This window comes from Colletotrichum costaricense (genome assembly GCF_030867565.1).
Source record: "Colletotrichum costaricense strain IMI 309622 chromosome Unknown Scaffold_4.1, whole genome shotgun sequence".
Lineage (NCBI taxonomy): Eukaryota > Fungi > Ascomycota > Sordariomycetes > Glomerellales > Glomerellaceae > Colletotrichum > Colletotrichum costaricense.
In genome coordinates this window covers 1,373,470-1,391,936 of record NW_026848233.1, presented here as the reverse complement: position 1 = coordinate 1,391,936, position 18,467 = coordinate 1,373,470, and the positions used below count along the sequence as shown (strand labels likewise).

At 53.0% G+C, this 18,467-nt stretch overlaps 9 protein-coding genes across 9 annotated transcripts; 6 read left to right on the top strand and 3 right to left on the bottom strand.

The window, feature by feature from the left end:
- Positions 1-380: 380 nt before the first annotated feature.
- CCOS01_04506 (uncharacterized protein) lies at positions 381-746 on the top strand (the record flags this gene model as incomplete). Its single annotated transcript, XM_060452687.1, has 3 exons — positions 381-473; positions 528-559; positions 620-746. The coding sequence occupies 3 exons, from the start codon at positions 381-383 to the stop codon at positions 744-746; spliced, it is 252 nt and encodes an 83-aa protein (XP_060316645.1).
- A 375-nt stretch (positions 747-1,121) lies between these two features.
- Positions 1,122-3,749, top strand: CCOS01_04505 (uncharacterized protein; the record flags this gene model as incomplete). The annotated part of the gene is made up of 3 exons (XM_060452686.1): positions 1,122-1,206; positions 1,382-1,696; positions 1,945-3,749. The coding sequence occupies 3 exons, from the start codon at positions 1,122-1,124 to the stop codon at positions 3,747-3,749; spliced, it is 2,205 nt and encodes a 734-aa protein (XP_060316644.1).
- Positions 3,750-4,406: 657 nt separating this feature from the next.
- On the bottom strand, positions 4,407-7,514 carry CCOS01_04504 (SNF2 super family protein; the record flags this gene model as incomplete). The annotated part of the gene is made up of 1 exon (XM_060452685.1): positions 4,407-7,514. The coding sequence occupies one exon, from the start codon at positions 7,512-7,514 to the stop codon at positions 4,407-4,409; it is 3,108 nt and encodes a 1,035-aa protein (XP_060316643.1).
- A 736-nt stretch (positions 7,515-8,250) lies between these two features.
- CCOS01_04503 (vacuolar ATPase assembly integral membrane protein VMA21) lies at positions 8,251-8,673 on the top strand (the record flags this gene model as incomplete). Its single annotated transcript, XM_060452684.1, has 2 exons — positions 8,251-8,455; positions 8,540-8,673. The coding sequence occupies 2 exons, from the start codon at positions 8,251-8,253 to the stop codon at positions 8,671-8,673; spliced, it is 339 nt and encodes a 112-aa protein (XP_060316642.1).
- A 637-nt stretch (positions 8,674-9,310) lies between these two features.
- On the bottom strand, positions 9,311-10,761 carry CCOS01_04502 (uncharacterized protein; the record flags this gene model as incomplete). The annotated part of the gene is made up of 4 exons (XM_060452683.1): positions 9,311-9,960; positions 10,015-10,191; positions 10,250-10,330; positions 10,386-10,761. The coding sequence occupies 4 exons, from the start codon at positions 10,759-10,761 to the stop codon at positions 9,311-9,313; spliced, it is 1,284 nt and encodes a 427-aa protein (XP_060316641.1).
- A 2,063-nt stretch (positions 10,762-12,824) lies between these two features.
- CCOS01_04501 (uncharacterized protein) lies at positions 12,825-13,427 on the top strand (the record flags this gene model as incomplete). The annotated part of the gene is made up of 1 exon (XM_060452682.1): positions 12,825-13,427. The coding sequence occupies one exon, from the start codon at positions 12,825-12,827 to the stop codon at positions 13,425-13,427; it is 603 nt and encodes a 200-aa protein (XP_060316640.1).
- A 2,114-nt stretch (positions 13,428-15,541) lies between these two features.
- On the top strand, positions 15,542-15,817 carry CCOS01_04500 (uncharacterized protein; the record flags this gene model as incomplete). Its single annotated transcript, XM_060452681.1, has 1 exon — positions 15,542-15,817. The coding sequence occupies one exon, from the start codon at positions 15,542-15,544 to the stop codon at positions 15,815-15,817; it is 276 nt and encodes a 91-aa protein (XP_060316639.1).
- A 485-nt stretch (positions 15,818-16,302) lies between these two features.
- Positions 16,303-17,135, bottom strand: CCOS01_04499 (uncharacterized protein; the record flags this gene model as incomplete). The annotated part of the gene is made up of 2 exons (XM_060452680.1): positions 16,303-16,580; positions 16,985-17,135. Coding segments are annotated over 2 exons (429 nt in total), but the record flags the coding sequence as incomplete, so codon positions are not given.
- Positions 17,136-18,267: 1,132 nt separating this feature from the next.
- CCOS01_04498 (uncharacterized protein) lies at positions 18,268-18,360 on the top strand (the record flags this gene model as incomplete). Its single annotated transcript, XM_060452679.1, has 1 exon — positions 18,268-18,360. The coding sequence occupies one exon, from the start codon at positions 18,268-18,270 to the stop codon at positions 18,358-18,360; it is 93 nt and encodes a 30-aa protein (XP_060316637.1).
- Positions 18,361-18,467: the final 107 nt, after the last annotated feature.

Genomic DNA, 18,467 nt, shown 5'->3' with positions numbered 1-18,467 from the left:
GGATGCGACTCCACAATTCCGAGGAGCTCCTTCCAGCATCAAAAGCTAGAGTTTACAGTTTCTGGGTTACTGCTATGGACAGGCAGAAGAGAGTACTTTACGGGGTTCAGGAGACTACAGGGCTGCTCAAACACCCTTTTAAGGGACGGGGCACTACTTGCTTTTGCTCCTTCCAGCATCATGCCAATGCCAATGCTGCTGCTGAGTCATCCAATCGACCTCCGACTTCCGCCGTTCCTCATTGGCCCGAGCTACAACGATGGAGCTCTCTTTCTCATGGTTGACATCAATGATTCGACATTCGAACTTTCTCATTACGGTCCTCTCATGAACCATCAGAAGAGCATTCCTTCCGCAGTAACGCCGATTTGACGTTCGAGATGGCAGTACCGAAGCGCGGTCTTTCTGGCCTTCAACGGGAGGTTTTGGCACTCTATCGACAATGTATCCGGGAAATACGGAAGAAGCCAGAGGTAACATTTCTTCAACGTCTTCGACTTGCATGTGAGATGTTAATACCGTTATAGACTGCACGACCTCATTTTCAATCTTTTGCCAGGCAAGCTTGTGCACCAGCTTTCTTATGTGCCGCTCACCACCATACTGACCAACACATTAGGACAGAGTTTGAAAGGTACATTACGGTCGACAAGCGCGACTTCTCCGTTGTAGAGCATTTATTGCGGAAGGGCCGCCGCCAGCTTGAGACGTACTCTTCACCGAGTATCAAGGACATCAGCCGGTGAAGAAACCACCATCCTCATGCCAAGAAACCGGGCTTATTCACATCCTTCTTCACACGGTTCCGTGTAATGTTGGGAAGGAACGTCGACTTTAATGTCCAGGGCCACGCGCAAGGCACAGCACCGACTGCCTCCCCTCTGTATCACCATATGTCTCTCCTATGCTACGTTTTTGTTACCTAAACCACATGATACCAACGCAAATTCTTCTTTGGATCCATCGCTACTATTCCAGTGCAGCGAGCATGGACGATGCTTGATTGCGATAGAGTCTTCCGAGACTGCAATTGTATTTCACCTTGTTCACCACCGCCGCCCATTCTTAAATCTGAGCCGACACAAGCACACCAGGCAGCAGAAGACGTCTTCCGCAAGCCCATGAATCGGTCTGTCGAGAGTCTCCGTCGTCAGCAACGCATAATTGTTCATACAGAGCGCGCCAGCAGAGCCAGGCTCCCATCCGGTAAGGTTACCGGCTCTCGAACCACTGTAGCATCCGCGAGAAGAGCGAGCCAACTTGTCCCGATCATCGTCTCCCAAGAGCGAGAGCTAGAAAGATTGCGCAGTATTGTGGCCTCGGACGCTCTTCAGCCCTTGATGCCGACCTCTCGAAGGCACAACAGACCCTCGATACAAAGGACGCCACCTGCGTGGTATATCGCGATGGACCCTGCGGTTCAAGCCGGTCCTAGATCGCCGAGACCACGAGGCTCTTCTTTTCGCTACCAACGTGCTGTTCCAAATCGGGCATCAAAGCCACGTCCCGTCCGTAGAAGACCAGTTGCAGGTCCTTCGGGATCCCCAAGTCAGCCAAAACCGCCCAACTTTGGCAACAGTCCATCCAGAATCCGAGGTCACCCTCTGTCGGCCATGGCGGATCCTGGCCACACCTTTCAGCACCGCGAATCGGTGGCATCCCACGAGAGAAGATTCGGAGTTGCTGATCCACAGCTGTAGGAAGCTGTTCGTCGAAGTCTTTCGCAGCAGAGCCGAGTATCCCTTGTTGCTTCGCCATCAAATAGATCATCAAACCAATCTTTCCGAGCACCTCAACCTCCATCGAGAACCTCCAGCCGGCGCCGAGAAGTAAATCGTTTCGCACGGCAACTAGAGATATATGCCGAACGTAGAAAAGCTGCAGGAGAGCTACCTGTCTCTACCCCGACACCAGAGTCGGTTATATCGCTTCACACAGTTACAGCTCTTCTTCCGTATGAGGAACAGTTCCAAGCTGTTGGTCTAGCAGTGACTTCTGAACAGCAGCGTCGGAAGTCGCCGCCCAAACCGTCTCCCAAAAAGGACACGAAGACGAAGAATCCACCAGACATCGAAGCAGAGCCAATCTCGAATCGCTCTAGGGACACCAGAAAACAAGCTGAACCAGGCCACCTTCAGCTTAATGGCTTGAGGAGCGCTTCAACAAGCTCATCCGATTCATCAACTTCTGGTACGCAGGTTGCCTTTGCACAGCCAGGCGCCTGGGAGCTCGCCTTTATCGACGAAGTTCCCGCCAAGAAGGAAAGTTCTACTTCGAGATGTTGTAACCTACCTTGCTTCCAAAATACGAGAGACCAATCGATCGACATGCCAACGGGTCGGCTACCTCCCGCTCCGACGCCGACAACAATTGACACGCCAAACAAGATATTGGCAAAGTGGGAACCAGTCTACCCCCAGAAGACAGAGGCGCTACAGGGCTGGCGTAAGTCGAGCTCTATAATCGTCGGCCAAATCGTTGCTGACTCTTTCGAAGGTGAGAAAGCCTCTCGAGATGTTCGAGCCAAAACATGGCACGGCAACACGGCACAGCGTCCATCAACCTATCGGCCACTCAGGGAGGCTCCCCCTTCTCGCAACGAGACAGAAGCACCAAGTCCCAAAAGCAAGTCTCCAAGGAAAGCGGTACCTCATGACTTGAAGGACGATAAACCACCCATACCTCCAAGGGCCCAAGCTCGTATCGATCGTTCGAGGAAGCAATCAAAGGCGCCAAAGCTCGAATCTTCAGCCCCTAAGGGGATACGTAAGGAGTCTCAGCAAAACGTGTTTTCAGATCAGGAAAACTTCCCACCAGGAGATAAAGCCCTTCCTGTCATAGCCAAAAGACCAGTGAAAGCCACCGTATTATCAGAGTCAGACGAGAACACGGTCGAAGTACAGGCTCAGGAGTCATACAACACCAAAATCTCCACAGGATCGAAACAGCCAGCTGGCGTTGTAGACAAGCCTCTCAGGGTTTCGATCAGGCAGCCTGAACGCAAGGCTAAGGAAAAGGCCGCTCTTCTGAACAAGCCTACACAAACGGATTTTGAGCATCCGCCAATTTTCCAATCTGGGAGGATGTTCAGAAGCCTACCGGGACCCGCAACAGAAGTGGAAAGAAGAGAACGGTCGGCTCAGACGAGTCGCGGAACTATCACACCTAACCCTGCTCTACCGTCCACATGGAAACTGACCTTGAGCTCGTCCTCGTCACTTGAAGTAGCCATGGAAGCCGCTTCACGGGAAATGGAGATGCAAGAAGCCAGGCGATCCAGGCATGAGACACTCAGAGGACAAGACTTGGAGGCAGATGCACAAGCTATTCCCTACATGGCTGCAGAAGCCGAACATGACGAGCCACTCCCAGAGCCCGTTGACGAGGAAGCTCCCTTACCCTCAGCTGAACAACCCGAAGAGGGACGAGAACCGCTGCGAGGTAGTGATAACTCGGACCCCAAGGAGCAGGACGACAAAGACATTGATGACAGAGATGTTTTGCGAGGTCTCCACATCGCCATATCGGCTGCTTGTAACGAAGAGGTCGACGCATGGATCCGACAAAAGACGGGTGTGCGCATTCGTCGATTCTTAGCAGACTTGAAGGCCTTTGAAACGCTGGGTGAAGAGGCCCAACCGGATCCAGCCAAAGAGCGCGCGAGGAACAGGAGAGCCGACTCGAGGAAACTCAAGGCACAGATTCGACAATCTAAAGCTGCCAGGGAAGCAAGAGCAGCAGCACAGTGACATCGACGCATGGGATGTTGTTACTGCTTGCGAAGATCAGGAAAAGGGCTTGACTTTATGTAGTAGTTTTAGATTCTGTGCCACTACCACTAATGGGCACCAATCCTAATTGTCTACCTCACTGCCTAATACCATGTTGATTCAACACTGTCGGCTGGCTCGTAAGCCGCCATTTATAGCAATTTGAGGCCCGGGAGACCGTGTGAGACTTGATGCAATTCATGTATTTCATTCAGCCGAGGTTGCCCTGATAGGTCCCGATCCTCGTCTATCGTCTAGACCGAATAAGTCTTGTCTTTTCTATCCTTTGTCCGGACCATTATCCCAAAGCTGAGGAGGACTACCCACGCCTCTCCCCGCGGCCTCCCCTCCACTCACTTCTTGTCTTGGGTCCCTCCTCGCCGGTCATCTCTGAAATATAAACCTGTCACTCTTAGTGGTGCCTCATGTCTCTCTTGCCATGATTAATACAAATGTCTCCGGACCCCCTACTCGCTCGCTCTCAATGTTGTGGTACTATGTCGTACAACTCTGAACAACGCTGGACGGATGTAATGTAGGCCGCAAAGGCGGTCAACCGGAATGAATGCGGAAAGTGTGTCGAGTCGAATCAAATAAAATGATCTCTTTTTTGTCTCAAGATGAGAAGACGTCGAATCATGAAGGAGTCAACTGATCCGCCATCATCTTTCGAACCTCCTTCTCCAAGTTCTCCTCGGCATTCTTGTCGTCCAAATCCTCCACCGCACCAGTGACCTTCTCGGCGAGCTCAATCTTCTTCTGGCAGGCTTTATAGATGAGCTCCTCAATGGTGTGCGATGTCAGCAAGCGAATCACCTCCACATCCCGCGTCTGGCCGAGGCGGTGAGCTCGGTTCTCGGCCTGAATGTCGTCCTGCGGGTTGTCGGATTGATCAAAGATGATGATCTTATTGGCAGAGGTCAGGTTGATGCCAGTGCCACCAGCGCCCGTCGTGAGCAAAAAGGCTGTGATATCTGTATCGTTGTTGAACTCGTCAATCAGATCCTGGCGCTCGGCGACGTTGGTCTGGCCATATAAGACGCAGTGCCTGATGTTATCGGTGTGAAGGACCTCCCGTAGGATCTCAATGACCTTTGCAAATTTGCTGAAGACGAGGACGCGGTCGCCGTTGTCGCGATACTGGTGGATGAGCTCTAGTAGCTTGACGACCTTGCCACTGTCCATCCAAGAACCCTCAGGGACGTCAAGATGCCTGATACAAGCGTAATCACGGCACCAGAGATGCAGCTCGAAATCGGAAGAATTTTGCAGCTCCCCAATGAGATGGTCAATCCGCGGTTGTTGCAGCTCGGATTGCGGAACCTCTCGCATCAAAATATTCGCCATCTTCTCAACCTTCTTGTTGTCAAAGTAACGACGGAATAGTTGCGGGTGAAGGGCCGCCTTCCGAAGCTGCATCCAGCTGTTGTTTTGGTCGCTCTGACGCCCGGTTGTCGTCTTCTTGACCGGGCCAGCCTTGAAAAGTCGCTCGTAGTCCTCGTACAGTTCCTTCTGTACTCCTGGTGCCAGATCGCAGTATGCGACATTGCAAATCTTGGCCGGCATGTCAGAGAGCACCTGCTGCTTGCGACGCTGCAGGATGAACGGTTCCAGAATCGTTCTGGCTCGGCTGACACGCTCGCCGTAGAGGAAAGCACCATTGTTGACATCGCGAATGGTGACCTTTTGGCTGAACATGTACTGGAGCTGGTCCATCCGACCGTTGAACTGGAGTGGGTCAATGAAGTTCAACAACGCCAGCATTTCCATCAAGTTGTTCTGAACAGGTGTTCCGGTGAGAAGCATTCTCCAACCGGCCTTGATCCTGATCAAGTCCTTGTAAATCTTGGTCTTGGGGTTCTTCATCTTGTGCCCCTCGTCAAAGATGGCTGCGGCTGGCTGCAACTCTCGGAGAGCCTCCAGGTCCTCCTCGGAGCCGACTTGGGTATAGGTCGTCAAGACGACGTGGTAGTCCGCCGGGTTCTCGAGCATCTCGTATGCTATCTCTCTACGTTCGGCTTGAGGACCTTGATATGCAAGAATCGAGAGGTCGGGAGCAAAGCGCTGGAACTCTCCCATCCAGTTTGAGAACGTCGACGGTGGTACAACCACAAGATTGGGCCACGGCCTCTCACCCTTTCCGGTTTTCTCGTAGTTTTCGACAAGATGACAGATGAGAGAAATGACCTGGCAAGTTTTGCCTAGCCCCATCTCATCGGCTAGAATGCATCCGTAGCCACTGTTGTACAGGAGGGACATCCAGTTGAGACCGAACAGCTGAAAGGGACGCATAGTGCAGTGCCCATCCATGAACTTCGGCTGGCAGGAGATTGGCGGCTCCGAAAGCTTTTGAGTGTGGAAGCTTGTCGGTGTCAGGGGGAGATCGCTGTTAGTGGAGGAGCTCTGTGTGCTCCGTTTCTGACCCTTAACATCGAGGTCCCATCGGCTGATCTCCTGCTTGACCTTGTTCGCCTTCTTCTCGCATTCGGCTACCACTTCGTCAATGGCATTGACGCTGCGAGTGAATTCCATGATTGCATCGACCAGGGTCTCTCCAATTGGAACCTTAGGCCTCCTGCTGCGAGCGTTTGCCTTCTTGGCCACCGAAACGGCTTGTACCTCGCTAATGGTATCGAAAGGCCTCTTCGTCTCAATAATCTTCAGCTCGTCCATCTTGATATTCGTCATGGCTGACAGATCCGCGATCGAGCTGGTGTTGATGGCTTGGAGAGCCTTGTCCTGCAGGCTGTCCTTGACCGCCTCGTTCAATTCATCCTCGTTATCAAAATCCTCGTCTTCATTGTCATCGGGAATGATGATAGGCTCGTCCACTTTGTCGGCGGCAAGCTCGTCTAGGGACGGCTCGTCTTCGTGAGCCTGCTGGGACGCAGGTGGAGATCTACCGGGGCGACGACCTTGCATCAAGCGCCTGCGCTTGGGCTTTGGTGGTGAGGGGGTGGTGCTTCGAGAAGGTGTTGGTAGAGTCGGGGCATGTCGCCCGAGTAGTTTTGGCTTGCTGGGTGAGCCGGGTCTGCCTGACTTGCGGTCCATGTTCTTTGTTCTTTCGTCGCCAACGGTTATGCTTGGCTTGGTAGAGCTCACGAAGCTGTTGACTTTGGGCTTCAGATGCCGACCATCCAACAAGTAGTTGATTGCGTCCTCAACATTATTGTGGCATGCGGTCAAAGCTTCCTTATAGTATTGAACCGGTATCGTGCCGTTGAGCGCCTCAGAAACCTCTTCAATCTTCTTTTGCAGCTTATCCACCGAAACGTACTCAAAGTTGGCGACATGCTTCTTGAAAGATGTCTGGCTGATATTGCCACGGGACGTTCGGTCATCTTCGTCATCTGACGAGCCTTGTATGAGCACAGGCTCCGCCGAGGGCCTCTTCCGCGGGTTGGAAGGCGCTTGTGACTTGGGGGGCGGCTGAAATCGTGAGCCGGGGGGCACGAGGCGTGAGAAGTAGCTGGATTTGTTCTGGAACGGCGAGGATGCGGGAACCTCAATGACTGAACGCGAAGAGGGGGAGGAGGAATGATCGGGTTGCGTCTTGGCTTGGGACGCGAGTGACGTTCGATTGACAATTTGCGTCGCTTGTGTCTGGTAGGGGGATTCGGGGATCGTCTCGTCGGCGAGCTCGTCGGCGTCGTTACCGCGACGAATGCCTCTGATCGGTGACGTGCCCATTGCCGAGCTGCCCACCGGCGGCGGTGAGGAACTGAGGGTATAGTTGATTACCATGGCTCGTATAGATGTGTTTGTTGCTTGTGGGAAGTGAGGTGGAAATTGGGAAGTTGACAAGCGGAGGTACGAAGGCGGACAATGGTCGATATACAAAGGCGGGGAGAAGTTTGCTCAAAGGAGAGAAGGACTCGAGGACTTTGCTGCTGTGAAGATGTCGATTGTCGAAAGGCTGTGCGAGATAATTAACGCTAGAGCAGGAGAAATCGCAAGGTAAAAGAGCAACAGATTGGGCAATTGCAGGTATCCGTGCCGCCTTCCAAGATGTGGGCGCTCCTGAGCAGGCTGGCAGGAGAGGGCCGAGATTGATTTTGAACCGACGGCGGCACTGGAGTGGGAATTTTCTGGGGCAGATCGCAACGCCCCCCCATGTCCGTTGACACGGGAATCCAAAGAAACGCGCTTAGACGAATCCCCATAGCGCGTCCGCACGTGGTTGGCGTCATCAATTAAAACACCGTGCGGACAATCATCCCTTCGAACTGTGGGCACTGTCTTTTGACTTCACGTCTCGTTTTTGAGGAGACCTCTAGCAGCAAGGCTCAATGAGCGGGACCATCAAACTCATAAGCCCCAACCGACGTTCATCAACTCCGGGTCTTCCGCAACGTCCTCGACTGACAACGAGCCTATTTCAACGTCGATAATCAACACCTTGTAAGTTTCCTGTCCCTTAGCACAAGCTATACGAGACCATGCGCTTACTTTACACCTTTTCCAAATCAAGATACACGTCATGGCGACCCGACGCATCGTGGCCTCGGAGAAGACCATCCTCGAGAAGGATGATGTGGTTGGTGCCAGTCCCGCTGCTGGCGACAAGTCCAACATCACTCCTGCTGTACCAATGGATGTCATCTTGAAGCTTCTTGGATTCACGTTGGCCATGATTGTGTTGCCCATCGGCACCTACTTTGCTACGGTCGACTTCCTTTTCAAGGGTAAGTAAGCTGCACTCGTGTTCCTGCCTTTTCCCATTCCACTGCCAACCACGATTGGACGCGCCCGATTAATCTGATAACCAGGCAATTCGACATTTGCCGGCGCTCTTGCTGCTGTAATGGCCAACGTGGTATTGATCAGTTATGTTATCGTTGCCATGAAGGAGGATCAGAGCGACCAGCTGGAAGCGAAGAAGCAAGGGAAAAAAGACCGTTGAGATTTGGGATGGGCAGTCAATCGACACATTGGAGCCTGGGGTGGCAGCCTGGAACGCGTTTCACAGTTTCCGTAGGAATGAAAGTTGTGTCACACATCCCTCTCTCTCATCAGATACGTTACACTGTTGATGGCAAGTTTGTCTCTATTCGGGAGATTATATTACGTTGATCTGGTCTTCTTCTAAGACCTGGCTTATTGAAAGCCACACCAGTGTTATAATGAAGCCTTATCAAATTTCCAACGCCTGAACCGCCAAGTCATCCCCAAGCATTGTAGATGAAACATTGTCGTCAAGTCACCATCAAGCCTCCATGGCTGCCGACTTCGCCCTCGCAATCGTAAACTGGATCCAGTGCATATACCTCGATCCAAACAGTGTGTATTTCGTTGTTTTTTTGAATCGGAAAATAGATAGCCATACCTCTCGGCTATACTCTCAAATTGACGACCCACCTCAAAATAGGAACGGCCGTCTCGTCAGGGGAGAAGGGTACTCCGGCAACTCCACACCAGTGACATATCAGGTATAAGCCGATCTCTGCCCGAGAACACCATTACACATCCAGAATCTAAGAAAATGGGGGTATCGACAACGTTAAAACGAAAACCAGCTCATATCTCATGCCTTGTGTTGTTCAAGATGATTTGCTGAAGCGCTTAGAGAACCAGCTCTTTCTCTTGGCCGGCTCAGCAGGTCTAGGCTGCGCCTGTTGCTGCTGTTGCGGTGGAGAGGCGCCAACTGGTCTCCGAAGGACTTTCGCGCTCTGTTGCTGAGGTACCTGGGCTCCGTTGTTCACAGCTTGATAGGCATGTCCCTTTCCATTTGGCGCGCCGTTGTCAAACTTGAGAGCAGACGCCTGGTGCCCTTGGTCCTGACTGAAGCCAATGCCATAATCATTGGTGGGTTCAGGCCTACGAGCCGGACCGCCACGCTCAATAGAGCTATTGTCGCTACTAGTCGGATCGGTATGGTAGCCTGCATGCTCTCCGGAGCTTCCACTGGCGGCGGCTGATGTAACAGTCTCGTATGAGCGGTCCTTGTTGGGAAGGGGATAGATGTTCTGATCGCCGCGAGCGTAGCCGTTCATGTGGGGATCGGTCTGCGTCCTGGGAACTCTCTGTCGGTAGGGAATGCTGTTGCCGCCATTGTAATGTCCTCCACCATTTTGGTATTGATCGTAGTAACTCTGTCGATTAGACCCCATCTCAATCTGACCGCTTTCGGGACGGAACGAGCCCGGGCGACCGTTGTAGTAGCTGTCATGGGGATGGCGTCCTCCACTGGCTATATAATGGATTAGCTAGGCTGTGCAATCAATCGGTGAGTAGATAAACTTACTGGCATAGTAGCTGCTGCGCCTGTTCCATGTTTGGACCGACTCTGTATCTGAGCGAATATAAGACTGTCGCCGGTCTCGGTCACGATAGCCTCCATCAATGGCGGCCTCGAAACTGCGAATGGTATCAAGGGGTCGTTCCCAACGGCTACGTGTGGGATTAGATCGGTCGGGTTCGGCTGAGAAGCATGGTTAGAATAAACCGGCTAGGTTTGCGGATCCAGAGCTGTAGCGTACCAATTGGGGCACCGGTGGTGTCCTTGTGCTGAATGGCGCGCAAAGGAGCCAAGGAAGTCTTGGTCATTGCCTGAACGGCGGCTTCGGAAGCTGTTAGATATCTTACAACCGACATCACAGGAGAGTGGTAACTTACAAGGTTCGGCCTCACTCATGGCGACGGTAGGATCAGCTTTACTGTGTAATCTCTTTGCTTCCTTCTCTTCAGGTGTCTCGTGGAGGTCGATCTTGGGGTGACTGCCAGAGCTCTTGTGGGATTTGTTGGACTGGAAACTGAAGGTTCTCGGCCGGGACTTGGAGCGTCTATGGGGAGTTTGATTCTGGGCGTGGGATGGGGACTGCGCCTGGGCGTTGGGGGGTGGTTGAACAGGCTGAGGCTGGTCGTACTGCTGCTGATAAGGCGGGAATTGGGACTGGCCGTTGTCGTATGAGTCGGGGCCTTGTTGGTGATAGTGGTGATTCGGTTGTTGGTGCTGGGGAGGCAGCGCGGGAAGTGGATGGTGTTCAGCCATGACGGGCGACTGGGGAGGGTGCTACTTTTAATTGATCTGTCTCGCAAGTAGGCGGGTTCAGTGGGCGCGGACCTGGTCTCGGCGAGCAAGGTCGATGGATGGAGCTATTGCGTGCCTTATCGCGGGTCAGCAAGGGGAAGAGTGGGCGGGCGGTTCCCAGAGGTCGCTAGCGAGGCGGCCAAGGTTGCGTTTTCCAGGGGTGAGCGTGAGATGATGGAGCGCGGTGGAGCGTTGGAAGGGGCAGAATAGTGGAAGGGAAGGGGGTTTGGGGTGTGCCGTATGCCTGAGTGTGGTGTTTCTGCCGACAGCTGGGATTGAAAGTGGATGCAGAAACTAGCAGAGAATAGTGTACCCGTGGACCGGGCTGTTTCCAGTGTTCCACTTGTTGACGATGTGTGTTGTATGAGAAGCAAATCTTCGGGGACGGAGAACAAGCAGTTCGAGAGCAAGTTGAGGTGCTTGTGTGCTTGGGAGATGTTTTTTCTTTCTTTCTCAGATACTGTCGCAAGGGGGCAGGAAAGCAGGGAGCTGGGTGTCTCGAATGTGGCTGGGGGTGAGGTTGAGTCGACAACCTGGAAGGCACTTGACTTGGTACGAACGGCAACGGCAACAACTCCCAGCCGATGAAGCTGCCCAGGTGGGCTGCGGTGTGGTTGTGGTGCCGAGCTGGAAGGAACGGCCAGGCAACCCGACGACAACAGCGATCCAATGAGATGGCGACAGAAACACCAATGACAACGACAAACCCCAGCTGAGGGTACGGGAACGGGAACAGTTGCAGGTGCAGGTGCAGGTGTTGGTGCGATGGAGGGTGCTCACGGACAATTCGGTACGTACCTTGCCTTTTTTTTGGGCCGATGTTTCGATCCTTGGTACGGAGTACCTTATGCAGCGAGGTGTTGCTGCAAGCTTGGTGTATCTTGCTGCAACAGAAGCAAGAGAGAAAAAACGGGAGGGAATCTGAGTCTGACTCTCGCGCTCTCCCAAGTATCAACTCTCGGATGGATTCTGATGGGATTTTGGGAAGACAACTTCGGGCGAGCGACGCCAGGATGTTTGCTGAAAAAGCGCTAGGGCGATTTGAATTGGAGGCGTTACAGGGAAGGAGGGTGGCCGCAATGGGTTAAGCGTCACGTCTTTTTTCGATGGGGTGGTCGGACGCTGGAGTCAGGTCCGGCGACGTAGGGGAAAAAGTGGTGACTGGGGGGCTGGGACGCTCAGGGACGCCGGGGCCAGCAAGTGCTGTCCTGGTGCTGTAAACTGGGTCAGCCCAGACGGCAAGCGCCTCCTGCTTGTTGATGAGTGTCTTGGTGATGTGATGTTGCCGTTGGGTTTCTTTTTCCGCCGGCTGGTTCTTCTCCTGCCGTTTGCTGCCAATTTCTTTCTGCCCAAGTTGAAGAATTGACGTGTGTTCCGATATAAGGATGTAAGGATTTTTCTCAAGCAAAACTAGCTTGGCCGGCTGTGGTTCTTGGCTTTTTGTGTTAGTTCTGTCGCTCTTTCCTTCTTTTTGAGTGTCGCCGGCAGTTGCAGCAGGGTGCGGGCAAGCTGGCAGGGTTCCCATCGACCTGAGCCTTAGGTGAGAAGGCTTTTCCTGACAAAGGTACGTACCGGTAAAGAAAGTATCCTGTTTCCTGGCTTTACTTTGGACGGGAGGGTCCTTTGAGGGCAATCAAGCCGTTGCTTCTGAATCTGACGTTCTGCAGCCTTCTTCGGACGTTTCGTAACAAAAAACGAGTAAACTGGGTATTATGTTTGATATTGCCTGTTGATCGATGATCGAATGCGACGTAGTTGGCGCGTTTGCAGGCGGTTGGTGGTGGGCCCGGAAGGGCTAGGACGTGGAGGCCGTCGATCGTTCGCTTGATGTGCGTGGTGGAACTAGATGGGCAATGCTAATGGCGGTGCAGAGCAATGCGAAATGCTGTCGTTTCCGAATGGCCAATTTCGCCCCTGTCGTCGTCGGTTTGTCTGTCTGGAGACTGTCTGGCTATGGCTGACGTCAAGCGGCGGTAATCCTCACGTGTTTCAAAGCGCCTTCGCGTGGTAGCTCGAGGTACGGTATGGCGGAACGCAGCGGTGTCCTTTTCCCCTTTCCTTTAATTTGCTTTTTTTTCCTTCTTGTCTTTCTCGGCCCTTCCCTTTCGGCCCTTGGCCTAATGCGTCCTGGAATGGAATGGAATTGGATCGAGAAATTGTCGATTGGGGGGTGCTTCTCAGCTCCTGTGCTTCCAGGACCAATTTGTCCGGTCGCAGAGCACGAATTTTGGTCTTCGCTCCGTGTCGGACGTTTTACGTTCTCGGGTCTGCGTTTCTGCTCGCTGTCCCAATGTCAGCCAATCTATTTTGCATCCATGTGGGCGATGGGGTCCAGTGTCTTCTTCATCCCACGTCGCAGCGCCATGCATCGTGGCACGTCCTGGCGCCGCAGCCGACCGCTGCTTGCAGATGATGGACGACCCGTGGGGACCCAAAAGAAATTTCCACCTCTGTGCGTACCTGGTTTTCTTTCAATGGCCCCTTGCTACTTTGATTATCCCGGACGTGGACGGGTCGCTTGTCGGATCGCTCCGAACAGTGAGGTTTTATCAAATTGCCTTATTATAGATGGTGCTCCGGAGATTGGAAGGGCGTCGATAGCGTCCAAAGCCAGGTCGGGTCAATGACAATGACTGGTCAGCGAAAGAAGGTCGAGGTGGCAAATGATAAAATATGGCGAGATGCCAGTGTGCGTGGTATAGGCAGCGAGTGTGAAAGGTGATTCACTGTAACCCTGCAGGTGTTGAGGCAACGAGGTGGATTAATACGTCGTCAAGTGTGGATGTGAGTGAATCGGGCGAGACCTTTTGGAGGTGTAACAAGGCCAAAAACATAAGGATGGCTTAGAATCCCAACGCAAAAGCGTGGCGGGAGGCCTTGGGTATCTATACGAGCCTCCAACTCAGTTGGGCCAACGAAGGAAGAGCCGTCGACAGAGTGTGTGAGTGCGCGTGTGTGTGACTGGAGGGAAGGCCAGCTGAACAAGGTGGTGTGCAGTGACAAGTCAATGATGATCTCGACGACTAAAGCGTAAAGGTGTGGCCTGTCCTGGTCTGGCCTGTCACGACATGCTATGGCAAGAATAATAAGAAGCTCCGGTGGTACCTATCGTACCTTATGGTCCTTCCCTCACTGAAACCCGTACCTTGCTGCCATTAGGTTACTAGGTAAGGTACTTCATAGTCGTACGAAGCTTTAGAGAAGGTCGGCGCCGATGGGTCCCGCACTTACTTCACGACAAGGGAAGGAAAGAGTGAGGAAATTTTTGACTTCGGGGACCTTTCTTTCCCAAGGTCCGTTTATGGCGTGGCCTCATGAGAAAACCTATCAAAGGTATCCATGTACCTTTAGTACCGTACGTATGCACACAGGGAATGCCTATCGAACGATGCGGCCTAGCAACTAACACAACCACACAACGTACGACTCCCTCGAGTCTCTCCTCAAATGTCCTCTCCAAGCTCTTAGCATGGGAAAGAAGCTGTACTTCGAACAGATGCACTGCTCCATACAGCCCTGCCTGCCTCGGCCGCACCCTGTTCTCAAATGCTGGGCTTTCCATCGAATGACAGGTGACCGCGGGCAGCAAGATCAAACCTTTCTGTCCAGCCTTTCAGTTGACAAGGGGCCAGGATCTATAGAGTCAGAAGATACCTACTGCAGTAGCAAGATAGCCAGTATCGAGTACTGCTCGGATGCAGTGCGCCAAAGTCGTCAACAACATTCGAAAAGCTCCCTCCCCCACCGTGCCGGTCTTTCTAGAAACCCAGCAGCCTATTTGGCACAAGCTGCACTGCAGCTGGCCGCAAATTGACGCAGAGGAAATCAAAGGCCTGGCCTTGCATTCCATCTCAAAATTCCAATTGTTATTGCCCGCGTCTGCTCGACCTCCACAGTGCACCCACCCGCCTTTTCCACCTTAGCCGTCTCACGCCCACCTCCCATAACCTGTCACAACCTCCCCAAGCACGTTCCTGGCCTGGAACTCGAGCTTGACGTGTGTTGCCCTGAGACTCCAAACCGCGTGCGTGTACCTCTCAGAACCAGACGCAAGACAAGCACCGGTCAATCAACGGACTCTCAACCATTGGCAATAAGAGGGGTGCTCAGGTGGAGGGGAATTCCTCAAGCCCGCGCCATTACGCGTTTCGCCCCTCATCAACCATCCCACCCGTCCAACCCGTCCAACCCCAGCACAGTTATGAGGTTCCATCCAAGAAAACCTTAGCCTTAGTCCTGCAGGCTTGTAGACGGACGACAAGACCCGATCAGCCACCACTGCCACTGCGCCCAACCAGGATCGACGCCCGGCCATCCATTACTTCCAGTCAATATTGAGGACAACCGCACACAATCGACTACCTACCTACACTACCTATCATGGTACACGGTATCTGTACCTACTGTACGCGACTGTTTGGGACTTCGTACATGCAAATCGGCGAGGTCGCTACCAGACGGCGCACGACGGGCTTTCATCATTCCCATTCCGCCGCTTTATTCCTCTGGCTTTAAATCGATGCTACTACAAACTCCCACCTTCGCTGTACACTATACACGGCCATTCTTCCCACTGGCCAGCGTTGTTGCTGAGCGAGATGCGGCCGCATGGAAGACGTGCGTCGGGGAAGCACAACAGTGGTTCAGTCTGAAACTTGACTGCCTCTGCATCATTCAAGCAGGCAGTCAATCATGATTGTCCTTTCCGATCCCGAACGACAAATCACCCGGTCAGTACCTTATGTGGTTTGTCTGTCTCGCGGGAGCGGGGCTGCGTTGCGACTCATGGAAATTCTGGCACAGCGCCTCAAACACAGTCAGCCAGCATCTTTCATCTGATCCTCGATCCTCAGATGCCATTAGGACCGAACAGCATCTCGACAATGGACCCCTAAGGCCGAGATACTCAATCACTTGGACTAGACGCCAAATGGCAGCGAGGATCATGCCCGTCCCACCGCCTCTCCCTCTCAGTGCTCCACGTTGTCAACTTTTGCCCAGCCCGAGCTTGGGGTGAGATGTTGACCACCCCTGCAAGCCGGTGGACTTCGTGTTCAACGGCCGGCCATACGAAGGCTGACCCGTCGCAGTACTGCGAACCTGCAAGGTCCACTTCCAACCGAGAGTCCGGAATATCAACTTGGCTGCCAGACCGCCGCATAAAGCGTTAGTCTTCAGCTCTGCTCGTCAACTCCCGCGGGTTCCATATTGCATAGTCGAGCTGCGCCTCAATCACAGTTGCACACATGACGCGGATCGATGGCTTACGGTACGCGCACATCAGATACGTGGACGTGTGTACGGAGTACGGGCCAAGTTGCCTCCACAGGGCCGTGAAGGTGTATCCGCTCACTCTTCTACAATTCGTGCCCAGTTCTACACCATATACCAGCCTGTAACTCGGATTTAATTCGCTTGCATCGAGTCTCACAATCAACGGCCAAGGGACCCCAATCGTACCCGTGAAGTCTCTAGGAACGTTTCCATTGCTTCGAGATTTTTCTATACATGTCCAACTTTCTCTGATATCTCCCGCCTTCCCGTATCAAAAATTTTGCGCCTGTCTTTGCAGGAGCCGGTGAAGGAACGCAGTGTCGTGCGGAAAGTCTGGACAAAGCCTGCATCATCGCAGGGTCCTTCCGATGTTGTACCAGCTCTGTATCCCTTCAAGCCGGCGCGGGGTTGCCACTGTCTCTCAGTAGGTATCGTGTTTGATATCTCCATACTTGCTGGATTGGCAATACGGTGACCAGCCGGGGTCGATAAGTCACTTTCGCCTTCTACAGTATACACACACACACACACACACACACACACACACACACACACACAGACACCACCAGACGAATGACAGGTACATCGAAGGAAGGAAGGGTCTTGAGGCCCGAGCTTCTGGGTAATTCTCTCCATGTTTCTACTGATCGGCCAGCAGCCTTCCATTTTCGCCGCAGAGCACCCAGGTCTCCCCGTCAAACCTGAAATTAAAATAGAACAACGCTTGCCAGCCAGTCATCGACGCTTGCTAGTTTTGCCTCGAAGCATTCTCTGATATCAAAATGCGTGGAAGAGATACCTATGTCAAACAAGAGCTTCATCACCCTACTCATCTCACCCTAGTCACCTTGCATCTTTACGGATGCTCAGTGGTGTTGCGGTATCGAAAACCGGAATCTACGTTCAATACCATGCTTACACCAACATCCCACACCAAAGCTCAGGAAAAGCAGAAAATAGAGCAGAAGTCGAAGGCCAATGGCATCGCGCCGAGCAAAGACGGCCGGGGCTTCCGACGGCTGGTACGGTGAGAGTTTGTAACCCTCTTCAAGCTCGCGCAATCTAGCTACAAGACATACCAGCAACTGCGTCTATGCTGCAGCCGGGCGGGCTTGAGCAACAGCCCCCTCCCACCATATGCGCGAGACCAATTAACTGGCCGCAGCATGCAGGCTCGGCCAGGTTCTATCAAGATCCCGTCGTTCTTGGAGGCGCAAGTTTGGTCTTTACTGCACGCTATCCAGACAAAGTCGGGTCGGGTTTACTTCCGTGGCACACCATATCCTTGGCCACGCACCCTCTTCGGCCTGTTTCGCACACCACGCCTATCGTGGATTTTGAAAGCCCCGATTGTTGGTCGGGAAATCCCTCCTCAAGCTCTCGCTGCTAGGTGGGTTTCGTCCTCTCTCCATCTCCTCCCACCTTCATGATTCGACTCCGTCGTCGCCCTGTCCTTGGCGTTTCGCCCAATCTCCAACCTTTCGCCTTGCCTAGGAATACTTTTCAGCGTGCCCGGTTATCAACTTATCTCGATACCCTCCATTGATGGCCATCACCGCGCCAATGTAACCTCGACGATTGTAAAGTAATTGAGTTTCCAGACTTCCCGAACCAGCTTGCTTGTCGATGCCCGCGGCGCCCTCTCAGAATGGTACGCACAAGGGGACTGATCTCGATCATCCAATGCCTCGATGGCGCAGTGCAGTGGAGGGCGGTAGTTGAGCCCCCAACAGAGACTGGAAGTGGTTGCGTCCCCCGAGTGGGGTGGAGGGGCACAAAGTGCCTGGGCAGAGAGACCGGGGGTCCCCACGAACAGAGCAGAAACCAAAACCTTGGCGTCCGACGTTTCCTAGATGTGCGGGCTGCTTCAGCCCGATGGGTCTTTTTTTTTCGATCCCATCTTTTTTTCATACTTTTTCCAATTTCTCTTCTCTGTTTCTTCCATGACTTCTTCCTGAAACTCGGGGCTCTGTCAGTCGAGGCGCCGCTCCAAAAACATGGGACCGTCATCCTAGCAAGACCGTTGGCTCTCGGATCGCGAGGCTGTCGCGGTCGGTCTCTTCTCTTTTATCGCTCTTTGACTTTACACGATACCATTGTCGTGTACATCAGCCCTTTTTCTCCATCTTCTGCTGTTTGAGAAGTCTTCAGACGGTATCGGTCCTTCCGGGGTTCGTCCTTCTTTGGGTTGTAATGACACAATCTCAGGGTTTTTGGCCCCTTTCCCTCTTTTCCGCAAGCCGCCTTACTTTTTCGGGCCCAAAACTCTATAGTCGAGTGAATTGAGTTTTGGTCTGATAGTGATTTTGCCTCGAACCATTTCTCGGAGAGGGAGCGGGGGAAAAGGGAGGTGACGGGGACCTGACTAAATGACTTCCAATTCTAACTCTGAA